A 13298-nucleotide genomic window follows, 5' to 3' on the forward strand; every position below is an offset into this window, starting at 1 on the left:
CAGTGGATGATTATGAACTGATGTGGTGAAAAAGGGCGTCACTACGGGAGGGGGGGGGGGGACGGTCCGCCCTGGGTTTCCCCCGTGTGTGTGGGGGGGGGGGGGGGGTGACTCTCAAAGTGGAATTGCAAGTTTCTGAAAAAATATGAAGCTGAAATGCATTTTTAAGACTACAAATTTGAAAAAAAATTCTAGTGGAAACCCCTTGGAACCCCCCTCTCCTGCAATCCACATCATGGGATGAATACTATACTCAGGATTAGGTTTATATTGTCAGACTGAAAATTGTATGAATTTCATGCGCTTGCATAGAATATTAAGGTGGGGGGGGGGGGGGGGTTACAGTTGCAATTTCAAAACAGTGATTTTTTTTCTTTTTTGTTTCGTCTTGTTAAATATTTCAAAAATATAGCTGCAGACTCTCAGAATGTCAGTGCTGCTTGCTTGGGGTTAGTTAAACATACTATAGACGAATAATGAAAAAAGAAGGGGCTCAGGAGATCGAAGCTGCTATAGGGACTGTACTCTGTGGAGCTCGAATTGATGCTCAACAATTGAAGTCAAACAAGAAAAGATCTGAGAACTTAAGGGAAGGAGGAATTAATATTTTGACTACATTCAAATACAATTTGATTTCAGATAGATGTCAGCGGAGATACAGTGAATACCGCAAATCATCTTTCTCAAATGGTGCTCCGAGAAAAGCTCTGTTATCGGCTTGTTTGTGGATATTTTAAACAAACATTTATAGAATATTTTTAAAATCATACATAATAATACACAAAAGGTTTTAATAAAACCATTTTCGTGATAAAAATTCGTAAAAAAAAATGAATTTTTCGACGCTGAAAAACCTGCCCCCTCCCTCTTAATTTTTTTTTCGTTTGTGTGTGCATGGGGGGGGGGGGGGTAATCACACCACAAATTGCCGCCCCGGGTGTCACCCATGCTAGGTACAACACTGGTTAATAGTAATTCTTTTCTGTTCGTTGTGTATCTTTCACAGCGAATTTAAATATCTTTTAAAAATGTCTGACATTTTGAGACGTGCTTTACTTTTCACTTTTGTAACATTTAAATTGTCTTGAATCAAATACAGCAAAAGAAAAAGGAAAGAAAGAACAACAGTGATACTGGTAAAAAAATTATAATCATATTTAAAAAAAAAAAGAGATAAAGCCGCACCAGAGCAAAAATAGCATTACGTCATTAAAAAATAAAATAATAATGAAATCAAAAAAAAAAAAAAAAAAAAAAAAAAATGCATTCGTGTTTAGGAATTTTGGTTTTGATTTGTGTATGATAACCCGATTGCTCTTTCCATACTTTTATCGGCAAACGAGCTTAACAGGGGTCTGCCAAGGAGTTTTTTTTTACAGGGTCCGTTTTTTGTGACAAATCAAATTAATTAGCGAAAAATCAAACAATTTTGTTAAAAAGCAAAAGAAATTTCCAACTTTATAAATGTAGCCATGTATTCGGGGAGAGAGGGGGGGGGGGGGATTGTGGCACAAACTGTGTCATTGAAATTTTTAGGTGAGTGTTTTTACGGTATTTTTTTTCTCTTTTCTGGGAAGAATACCATTTTTTGGGGGTTTTCATAGTATTTGCGGTGGCATCGGTCTCCGGCAGATTTTAACGCCTGATGTGTAAATATCTATATTCCATTTTACATTGTGTCTAATTAATATCAACTGGATATGTTATATGAAAAGTAAAAACTTTAAGTATAGTTAAAACAGAAGTAAAATTCAGACATTTAACTTTTTGACACATGACACTCTTAAAGAACTCGGAATTTCGTTTAAAACTTTTCCTTTTGGTGATTATAGTAAAAATAAAAGAAAAATTTATTTGTTTACCTGTTACCTCTTAACAAAGCGTAGTAAAAATCAAAATTACGAAAAATCCAATTCTTATAGCGGATGCAATTTTCAAAGTGAAGGCATCAAAAGTATAGAAACGGTATTTAAAATAATTTACTTTTAGTAAAATTATTTTAGAGTTACATTTCAAGGATTTATGATAAACATCCTCTTATATATAATCCTTTTATATATAATAGCCGATGATCGAGTAACCCGCGCGAGTGCCGCGATGCTGTGGCGCGATTTCAACAATGAAACTCGCGCCACGGCATGATAATTTGATAATGTGTTTTGGTTTTGGTAATGTTTAACATGCATGGAAGGGCTTGATTGCGACAAGGCTGAACTCGATCCCTCAACTTAACAGTTTTACTGGTAAGACTCATTTCAGGGGAATGAAGAAACGAAAAAGTGGTCAACAATGAACGGCTACCTACTGGAGTTGAGGGTTAATCCACTGGAGTTAGGGTTACAATTTTAACTACTAAAATATCATCAAAAATGGCTTCGTTCAAATATAAAAGCAGTTTTCACCCGTCGTACCATGTCGGGTGACTCTAGTATTATTAATATCAATCGACGTAGAAGCAAAAATAAAATTAAACCTCCGATTCAACATATTATTATTTTAAGTAAAGATAATTTTCCTTTCTTTGCTTCCTTACAAAGTGTAAAAATATAAATACTTTAACTCTGAAAATTTTCGCGAATATATTTTAAATTATATTTCATCAATAAAATTTCAACGAAAATAGGGCACATATACGTCAGGAGCTAATTTTACACAAAATGCGGTGTTATACAAATTTATACGAATAGATTTTACCATAACTATATTTCTTCTTCGCTACATTTTTAATTTAAATTTTATTGGCTGCTTTAGAATTAACCTTAATATGAAGATTTTAAGATTAACTGCAATTATTGAGTGTTGTAATCAAGAAATCATTTACACTTATTTTGTTCCATACTTTTTAGTGAGAACCAAGCTTATAGAAATAGTCTTAATAAAGAAAAAACCATTAGATTATTTCATCGAATCTTTTGGATTGGTGCTTTCGCGCCAAAACTTATTTGAATTTGCCGTTTACCCTCAAAAGTGTCCAACTGAGCTACGGGTCTCGACTTACTAAATTGTTATGTTCCTTTTACTATTTTATAACTGAGATTGAACAAAACACTATATTTCTATTTTTATTTGAAATTGATTACATGAAATTGTTAGGCAACAAAATCGTTTGCTGACAGTTGCTATTAGTTAAGTTAAAAAGCAAGCTAGCTGATTGCCATAATGGCAATTATTTTTTCATTAGTATCTTTTTATACATGTAATCGAAACAATTGGTAGTCAGTTTTTAAAAAATGCAAGGAGAGTCAGTGAAAAGGAAAGAAAAAAATAAACCCGGAGTCGGAGTTTGCATGTTTTCTAACGACTCCGACTCCTTTACCCCAAAATCAGTCCGACTCCGACTCTTTGACTCCGACTCCACAGCCCTGGTTAGAAGTACTTTAATGCAATGAAAAAATATGTTCTGATAACGCATAGATAACACCTCCCCCCCTCCTCCCGTCCAGTTAATTCAAAGGTTTTCATTGTTCGAAGAAGTGCAAGATGGCACTGCTTCGATGGCAATGAAGTTGCAATTTCTAAAAAACTACAAAATCGCTACATTGGACTCAAACTTGGCGCTGGGTTTCAAAAACTTGAAAAATTTTATTAATTTGTAGAACAGTTCGTTCAAAATGTTGCAAACATGTCCCCCTTCCACACTGCGTCAGTCAGTACAATATATGTGTCGATTTTTTGTAATATGAAATGATTAATAGCTTAGTTTACGAGAAGCCAGAATACAGTTGAACCCGCTTAATGGAATAGCCATTTTGCCACAAAACAATATTCTAATAAGCGGGATATTCCATGAACTGGAATCCAAACAACACATTACATTGGTTTGGTACATTGAAAATGTGATTTTAAGCGGGATATTCAATGAACCGATATTCTAACAAGCGGGCTCGACTGTATATCTTTTGCACTTCTTTGAAGGGTATGTGGGACTATTTTCTTCATCATCGAAAACATTCTTTCGCGGGAACCAGCTGGTTTGAAGGCATTTTTGCTCGGCAGCCGAGTTATGTTATGTCCCAAGTCTATCCCGTTGGAAACGTGTGACTCAGAAACGGTTCTCCAGCACCCAGGTGGAATGTGTCATGGCAGAAGGGGGGATTACGATGTTAGTCAGCGAAATTGATGAGTTTTTCCTGCCCTCCCAAATGGCCTAATGACTTTCTGAGGTATGAAGCGGACTCCCCGCCTCCATCTCAGATTGAAATCCTGTGCAGACTGCATGGCGATTCAACGGACGGCGATGAACGCTTGATGGTGGAATGATATCACACAAGTTCAGGATTCATGTGGTGTCTGAGTCTGCTGATGCATACATACACTCTGGATGCCTTGCCCTTTAATCTAATCGGATTTCTTTGTGTGTGTGTGTGTTTTTTTTTTTTTTTTTTTTTTTTTTTTGTCAATTTCCAAATGTAAGTCAATGGTGAATATTTCATATGAATAAAACTGTAGGATCCCGTTAACGATGGGACACGTTCTTCATCATTTATAAGATCACACAACCTCCCTAAAATGTTTTAAATTTATTTATTTTTTGTACCGAACGGGACAGTAGTACAATATAGTTAGTCAGTTCTGTTGGAAAAAAATGTTTGGGGTAGCTCACCTTGGGATTTGGGGGAGGGAGGGGGGGGGGGGGAACTCAGCCAAAAAAAAGTAAGGTTAAAACCACTTTACATTTGCATCATTTTTGCTATAAAAAACTATATTTCTCTACAACTACAGCACTGGTTATAGTATTATTGCACGTTGAATTTAATGGTCACTACACTGCCAATTTTGTATGAACTACATCACATATTACTGAATATGTAGAATGTTTAAATTACAGTCAACTCTCGACAACTTGAAGTCCCAAGGGACCTACTAAATCGTTCGAGTTATTGGTAGTTCGAGCTATGGGAAGTTTTCACAACAGTCTCAAGAGTTTGGGACCCAATGAAAACTTTGAAAAAACTTAATATTCGAGTTATAAGCTTCGTGTCATCGAGATTCGACTGTATTGCATTTAAATAATTAAAACAATTTACACCTGGTGCTGTCAACAGATTGATCCCGTAGAACTAATAATAAATAAACACAGACAGAAAGATCAGCAACGAGATTAATAGCAAGATCATATTTAAAAGTTTTCGATTTTTTAAAACGCATTTTTGAATGATTTATTAACATTTTAAAATTTTAGGAATTGGTACATCAGCTAAACTAAAGGTTCTAGGTTTACCCCCCCCCCTCCCCCGTTACGACCGTGGCGGACTTCATCATTTATTTTTAAAATACTTTTATTCCTTTGTGGGGTGTATACTACAAGTTGATAACTACATTTCAGTTTATATATATATATATATATATATATATATATATATATATATATATATATATATATATATATATATATATATATATATATATATATATATATATATATATATATATATACTGCTTTGTAGTTCAACAAATAGTTTTTTTAAACGATTTTTGGTTTATGTAAAGACTTGATTTTATGTTATTGAACGAGCTTTTATGTCTTCTTTCGAATAAGAAGTTGCAACAAAATTGAAACATTCTATTTTTTCTAAGTTTGTAGCTATCTAGTTATAGTACTCAGCCGATGACTTGATCATGGAGGAACACCCGTGTTCGAAAGCGTGTTTTTTGCGAAGGCGTTCTAAAATTTCCTCATAATTTAATACTCCTGCGATTTTTGCAATAAACATGTTTGCAATGTTTGTTTCGTTATTCGCCATATGCAGCTTCTGCACCAAAAAAGTGGGGGGTTAAAAGAGGTGTGGGAGTTTGGGGGTGTGGTTCCAAAACTGATTTTTTTTTTTCTTTTCTTTCTTTTTTTTTTCTTTTCATTCATTCATTCATTTTTGTTTTTTTTTGTTTTTGTTTTTGTAAAATTGGGCAAATATTGTTGATTAAATAACTTCTTAAAATGTGAAATATGGCATCAAAAGTCGGGACGGATGGCCACCGTACACTTTCCACTTCCATTTTAAAGTTCCATTCTTATAAAATGATGCAAAAGTCTATTTATTTGAAATTTTTAGTTACTTTCGTGAAATAAATGAATCTGCCCAAAAAAAAAAAAAAAAAAAATCATTTTTAAATCCATCATTAAGTTTTAACTCTGAAAAATGAGGGGCAATTCCCCTCCTTGCCCGTACGAACCCGCCTATGTTATTCGCAGTTCTAGAGCCTGGGTACGTCACCTTGCAAAGATCTAAGAATTAGCGTAAGAGTTAGACACGTCATTTTGATTTTTTCGGGGGGGGGGAGGGGGAGAGTATATACTCAATGCATATAATACCGAAAAACATCAAAAACCACGCCCACTTACTAATTTTCTAAAGTCAGGGGGGCAACCCTGATCCCAGATCGGATCCAGAAAATGTTCAAGGAGAGGGTGATTTTTTACTCATTGCTCTTCAAAACTGCATTTTCTGAAGATTTTCGAAGGAGTGTAATAAACTCCATCGCTTACCTTTAAGTAATCAAAGATGTCTACAGATGTGTGTTTTTCAAAAAATCCAGGGGGAGCCCGTGGACCTATCTTTAATATTATCGAACAAAGATCATCTAAAATTGAGGTTTTGGAATTTCAATCTCGAAAAAAATACGGTAGAAAGTTCCGGTCCCTACCTCCAGAGTAATAAGGGATGGACTACGATAGCGTTTTTAAGACTTCAGATCCGGGGAAAATTGCAGGGAAGAGTTCTCTTTCTCCTAACACCATCGAAGATGATATAAAATTGCTGTTTTTGGAAGTTAATATCGAAAATATAAATGAAGAAAGTTCCTGTATCTCGTTCAAGAAGGGGGCGATCGCCCCCCAGCGCCCCTCCCTTGTATCCGTCCTTGCTTGACCCTCCTAAATGACGGGTCTGCTAAGACCGTAAGATAAAACAATTCAATTTTACGCGGACAATACAGATGTCTCTTTGGACTGTCATTGTCTTTGTTTTATCTCTTTCAGCAGCCATTGGCCAGATACTGCAGCGCCTCCAATAGTTTATTTGAACTGTAAATTTATTTTGAATGTTAAATGATTTTTTTTCGTGTGAAACGGCCAATTTTACTTCATTTGAGTCTTTATTGTTTCAGCAGAACATTTTAAAGCCTATCCTTTCAAGTATATTGTTTGTTTCATTAATCTCCTTTAAAAATTTCCAAGGTGGTAATCTCCTTCCGTAGTTCGTAATTACACCCCCCCCCATCCCCCTTTCGTCCGATCAATCGGCTACTTGATCAGTTTTTCTTGCTCTTTTTTTAACATTGCTTTCTTTCATTAACGGACTTAAACGAAACTTTTCCTTAAGATAAACAAATACCTTTGTGCTGAACAGTAAAGAAATAACGTCAAATAAGCACAAATTGCTGCAATGAATTGAGTTTTGAGGGCAAAATCCAGGCCCCTCATTTTCAAAAATTTCCGGTCGGAGCAAAGGGGTTTATACTTAATGTAAACTACTCCGAAAAACAGCAAAAACCACGCCCACTTACTAATTTTCCTAAGTCAGGGGCAACCTGACCCCTCTAAATGACGAGTCTGCTAAGACTGTAAGGTAAAACAGTTCAATTTTACGCGGACAATGCAAATGTCTCTTTGGACAGTCATTGTTTTAGTTTTTCCTCTATCAGCAGCCATTGGCCAGAGACTGCTGCGCCTCCAATAGTTTATTTGAATTGCGAATTTTTTTGTGTGAAACGGCTAATTTTACTTCCTTTGAGTCTTTATTGTTTCGGCAGAACATTTTAAAGCCTATCCTTTCAAGTATATTTTTTGTTTCATCAATCATTAAAAATTTCCAATGGGGCAATCTCCTTCCGCTGTTCGGAATTACAGCCCCCCCCCCCTTCCGCCTGATCCATCGGCAACTTCATCAGTTTTTCCCTGCTCTTTTTTTAACATTGCTTTCTTTCACTAACGGACTTAAACGAAACTTGTCCTTAAGATAAATAAATACCTTTGTGCTGAACAGTACAGAAGAAATAACGTCAAAAAAGTACAAATTGCTGCAATGAGTTGAATTTTGAGGGCAAATTCCAGGCCCGTCATTTTCAAAAATTTCCGAGGGAGGGGGAGGAATTTCCGGTCGGATCAAAGGGGTTTATACTCAGTGTAAACCATTGAGAAGTGTAAACTATACCGAAAAACAACTGAAACCACTCCCACTTTCATGTTTAATACAATAATTTTCATAGAAGGTGGGGGGGGGGGGAATTGACCTCTCCCTGATCCTTTTCAGTGATAGGCCTGGTAAAATCTGCATTAAAATTTCATCAAGAAAGTTCTCCCGCATCTCTTGAATCAAGCATCATTACTACGCGTTCTTGGTTCACTTCTTCTGAATGTTTATTTTTGTTCTTATTAGGTTACTTGATCGATTTGAAAAAGTAAAAAAATCGATACTTGTTTATTTTGGATGGTTCTATTTTGCGTTCGCTGAACTTGCGGGAGCAAACTTATTTCGCCACTGTTAAAATTCCGCGCCGGACCGAGTTCGTTAGGAAGGCTTTTTAACTTGCTCCACGAGTCAGAGGCGGGTTATAAGTCAAGGTCAAATAACTCCGAAACAAACGGTGCGATAGTACGGGCTCTTACACCTCCCCCTTTTCCTTCATTTTTTCTGCAGTTACCAGATTTTCAGCTACGGTATGCGTTAGCAAAAATTCGTTTCTCCTGGCGCGCCGGAGGGGGTTTACCAACATATTAACATTTGCAGTAACACTTGATTGTTTTTTGCTTTACGAAACGAGCTTTTCTGGACTACTACTTTGCATAAAAAAGCCGCTATATATTTTTCTTTTTTTCCTTTTCGGTAAAACTCGGTCATTGAGGTCGTGAAGGATATCACTTTTTCAATCTGAATGTAGATTTTTGTTTCTAAAAAACACATAATTTTCGCACTTGGTTCTGGGCGGGGGGAGGGGGATGACCCCGAAATCAGAACCCCCTTAAAAATACCCCTGTGACCCTCCCCAGGTGGCTACCATTGCTTGGTGCAAAACTCCATGTTTTGATCCCTTTCACTATATCTACTTTTTCAGAGCTATTTTCTCTGAAAATACCGGAATTTTTCGTACTTATAAACGAAATTTCCAAGTATACTGGGATGTCCACAAGAAGAGGGAGGGGTGCATGGTAATTTTATTCGCGTTTTGATCTCTCTTTTTTTTTTTTTTTTTTTTTTGAGGGGGAGGGGGCACTCCTGTAATATTTATAAATGAGTGTTCAATTGACTTAACTTCAGATACTTTAAGGAAACTTGCAATCAAACTATGTTTCACAAATAGATGTTTTAATCAATTCAATGAAGAGAGAAAAAAGGAAATGAAGTAGAAATCCTTATGTAGAAATTAAATACACAACAAGTCCCTGTTTGAATAATAAACATTTCTTAGCATTTCATTTACTCATTGTTCCATGTTTTGAATTTCTTTTTGGGTTCTAGCAAAAGAAGTACACGAGCGTTTTGTCTTCAGAACTTATTTTAATATGTGATTAGTATTAGTATTTCTTAATTTAGATGCTATTTTATTTCATTATGTTATTTCTTCCCTTTTTAATGAGTAATAATAAATAAATAATGAATAAAGAGTGATTCATATTGATGTATTTGAATGATGTTAATCTTTTGTTAAAAGTAAACTCCAATTGACTCAGGTCTCCTTCCCTTTTTATCATGTGAAGCCCCTTTTGCAAAAAGGTTGCAGAAACCAGGGATGCCCACCCCCCTAATATCAAGGGCACCCCCCCCCAGTATCAGGAAGACCCCTCCTTCCCCCCCAAGGCATGAGCTTCCCAAGAAATGCAAAAAATACCACTCAAAACAACCCTTCCTAAAAATTTCAATGGCACAGTCCTGTGCCATGAGCCCCAGGTGGGCACCCCTCCAGAAACCTCTAATCGACAACTTTTGGCAGGTTGGATGCAGGGAAACTACACATACCAAATTCAGTGGCGGCTCGTGCCTTGAAAAAGTGAGGAGGCCAGATCATGGGTCCACTCGCACCCCCCCCCCCCCCCCCGGTTTTTAAAGAGAAAAAATAATTTTTTAAAATAATTTTTTAAAACTTTCTTGAAATAATTATTTGTTTTAAATAGATAAAATTATACCTATTCATTTTAAACTCTAATTTATCATTATCGTACGCTAATTACTTGAAGGTAAAGAGTCAACCAAGGAGCAAACTGTCTAACCTTGTGCAAATGAAGGCTTCTTCCCTTACTGTATGTTGTTTATTTTACATAGCCTGAACATTCAAGCTATGAAAAATAAACAGCATACAGGCATGTCAACAGTCTCTGGGAATCCTGCTGTAAGTATTGGAGTTCAAAGCGTTGGTTTTGAGGGAGAAAAAAGAACAGATAATCCGCAACAGCATATGATCCGTACCCCATTAACTTTACACTTGTTTAACAGATAATCCGCGGGTTATGCGCAGGAAAAGACTACAATCCGTTTTTAATTTTTTAATTTCAAGCTCGTACGCACACAAAAAAGGGAAAATAAATAAAAATATATATTATTGTCTGAAAATAGTGAGGGGGCCCAGGCACCCTCCGGCCCCTCCCACGAGGCGCCACTGACTAAATTATATAGTGCTAAGTGAATGTAAATGCTCCTTGTTGTGGGCATGTAGGCTCTATTTTCCTGTGTTCTACAGCCAGGATTACTGCCTGTTCTGTATTTAATCTACTTCCTTTTCCCTTTCAGATGGTGCCGCATTTTCAGACTTGAATTTTGTTGTGGAACCTAACGATGTAATTGTGATAAAAGATAGCCCAGCCATTCTGAATTGTTCAGCAGCTGGAAATCCTCCCCCAGTTATAGAATGGAAGAAAGATGGACTTTCATTAGATTTTTTAGCTGACGATAATAGAAGGTTTTTCTTTTTCTCATATACATACATTTAGCTATTGTTGTATATTTATTTTTAAGACATTCCCACTTTTTAATGTACCATGTTTTTAAAATGAACTAAAAAGTGCAAAATACTTTCTCTGAGCTTCATGTGGATTTTAAGCCCCATACAGTTTTAGAAATTCTTACAGATTGTCTGGAAAATTTGTAATTGTAAGTTTCTAATAGCTGTCAAAATACTTGTAAGCTCTAAAAGGAAAAACATGGGGCTCAAACAATGGACAATTGATGCATTTATAATTTAACTAACAATTTTATCACTCTGCACTGTAAATATTATAGACAAAGATGTATGTTTCTCAAATAATAGCTATCCTTTACATTTATAGTTATGTAGTAGTAGTTATGTAGTTAAGAAGCTATAAAAGGACCAGCAGAAAGATTATTTTAATTTTTAACAAAATTGAAAACTTTTTGCTGAATTTCTGGGATTGGGGTTGTTTGAACCCCAGAATTCCCCTTCTAGCTAAATTTTTAGACTTAAGTTTGAAAAGTATTCTACTAATGCCAGAGTTCGTGATTTTTTTTAAATAAAAAAAAAATCATATTTTTTAAAATTTTAAATCAGATTTAAATTTTTTTTAAAAATATTCTAAAATTTGTCAATATTAATTATTTTACATTTATAAACGAAAAATATTTGATACCATAGATGAATCCATTCAGGTTACTTTTAAAATTAAGGTAAGTTCTCTAACTATTCAATCCATTTTTAAAAATTTATAAATGCGTTATAATGCTTAGATAAGATGTGATTTTGTTTTATGCTTTACTTTAAGATAAGGTTTCCATCATCATGTACGTTTTTAGTGTAAAATAATATGGTTGAGCAATTACTTTTCTTAACTGTATTAGTCATGGTGTATAAGAAAAATTGCAAAATTTTATTTTGTTCTGAAGTGTAATTTTGGAGTAAAAGCAATATTGCAATAGTGAAGATCTGTTAGTACACACATAGAAAGAGGGACCTATGTAGTTTTGCCCGTTGAAGTTGAGATAGTATAATGCAATGTAGTTAATTTTAGAGCAATACATTCAAAAAATGCAAAATTAATTTATAAAAATAAAATCAACTGATTTTAATTGATAATTTTTTTAAAAAAAATCACTTGATTCAAATCAATTGATTTAAATCGGATGATTTTTTTTCAAATCACTTGATTTCAAATCATGATTTAAATCAAGCTGATTTAAATCAACAAACCCTGACTAATGCTATTAGTTAACCTTTGCTTTTTCAGAACTATATTAAGAAATGGGTCTTTAGCCTTCTCAAGAGTTTTCCATAGTAGAATTGAAAGACCTGATGAAGGTCTCTATCAGTGCACAGCTTCAATACCTGGTGTAGGAACAATTATAAGCCGAGAAGTGAAGCTTCAAGTTGCATGTAAGTTTAAATTAGCATTTTTGTGTGTTCAGAGTTGTTTATGAAAGTGTTTACTGAGTTATAGTAAAGTCGATTGCAAACAGTTGTTGTTTTATGTCCCCCTGGTCCTGGGCACCTAGACCAGGTCAATGATACAGTCAGACCTCTTTAACAGGAATTCGACGGGGACACCTAAATATTTTGCGTTAACCGATTCTCAGGTTTACCAGATTTAGTGTAAGAAGATCAGTCTTTTTGTTTTTGTGTGTCAGAAAATTTAGGAACCAACCTTTGTACAAAAATGTACACCCAAGCATTTATATTTATAGTTTAAGTAAGAAACACAAGTAATTCTAAGCATGCAATGGCTATTTGGACCATTTCTCTATGACAGTGCATTTTCAAACATCTGATTTTTCCTTAATCGCAAGATAGGATTTTTGCTGTAGTGTTGACAGGTAAAAAAAACACTTGATTGCTTTTAGATTTTAAACCTCTACATAGGCAGAACAGTGTGTCCAGAATTAGACTTTTTTTTTCACTATGAAATTTTAAATCTAGGTTTTTCACCCACTTAGTGAAGACTTCACTGTTCATCCAAGCTTTTTTACTGTAAGCATAGTCTACTGCTAAAGTTCATACTTTCTTGAAGCAACGTCGTTTCCCCGATTTTCCTACACAAGGAAAGGCATTTTTTCGCTACTATCCATATCGCTTGTGTTCAAGTGCAGATCTTTTAACTTTCAAAAGTAATTTCATGTAAAATTATGGGGATTTTCTTTTTTTTTTCAAGACCTTAAAATTTTCTTCCCCTTATGCGGGATTTCGTCTAAATCCTCTTCGTGTTAAGTGATTGATTTAACACTAATTTGTAGCTTTATCCGACGGGGAATGGCATTTATTTTGCTCTACACAAAAGTTCGCCTTAACGAGTTTTTAGCAGTGTTTGACTGTGTAATAGTATAAATAAGTGTTACGTAAGAATTGTAAAATATAATTATGCT

The 13298-nt window shown here is 35.1% G+C and overlaps 1 protein-coding gene across 1 annotated transcript in view; it reads left to right on the forward strand.

Moving 5' to 3' along the window:
• Window positions 1-476: 476 nt before the first annotated feature.
• The window catches only part of LOC129220965 (neogenin-like), a 57061-nt gene continuing 44239 nt past the window's right edge, over window positions 477-13298 (forward strand). Inside the window, exons 1-3 of the mRNA XM_054855400.1 lie at window positions 477-720; window positions 10722-10890; window positions 12170-12315. Of these exons, the coding sequence (XP_054711375.1) occupies window positions 477-720; window positions 10722-10890; window positions 12170-12315 (559 nt within the window). The remainder of the gene's footprint in view (window positions 721-10721; window positions 10891-12169; window positions 12316-13298) is intronic.

The sequence above is a fragment of the Uloborus diversus genome, chromosome 4, assembly GCF_026930045.1.
Source record: "Uloborus diversus isolate 005 chromosome 4, Udiv.v.3.1, whole genome shotgun sequence".
NCBI lineage: Eukaryota > Metazoa > Arthropoda > Arachnida > Araneae > Uloboridae > Uloborus > Uloborus diversus.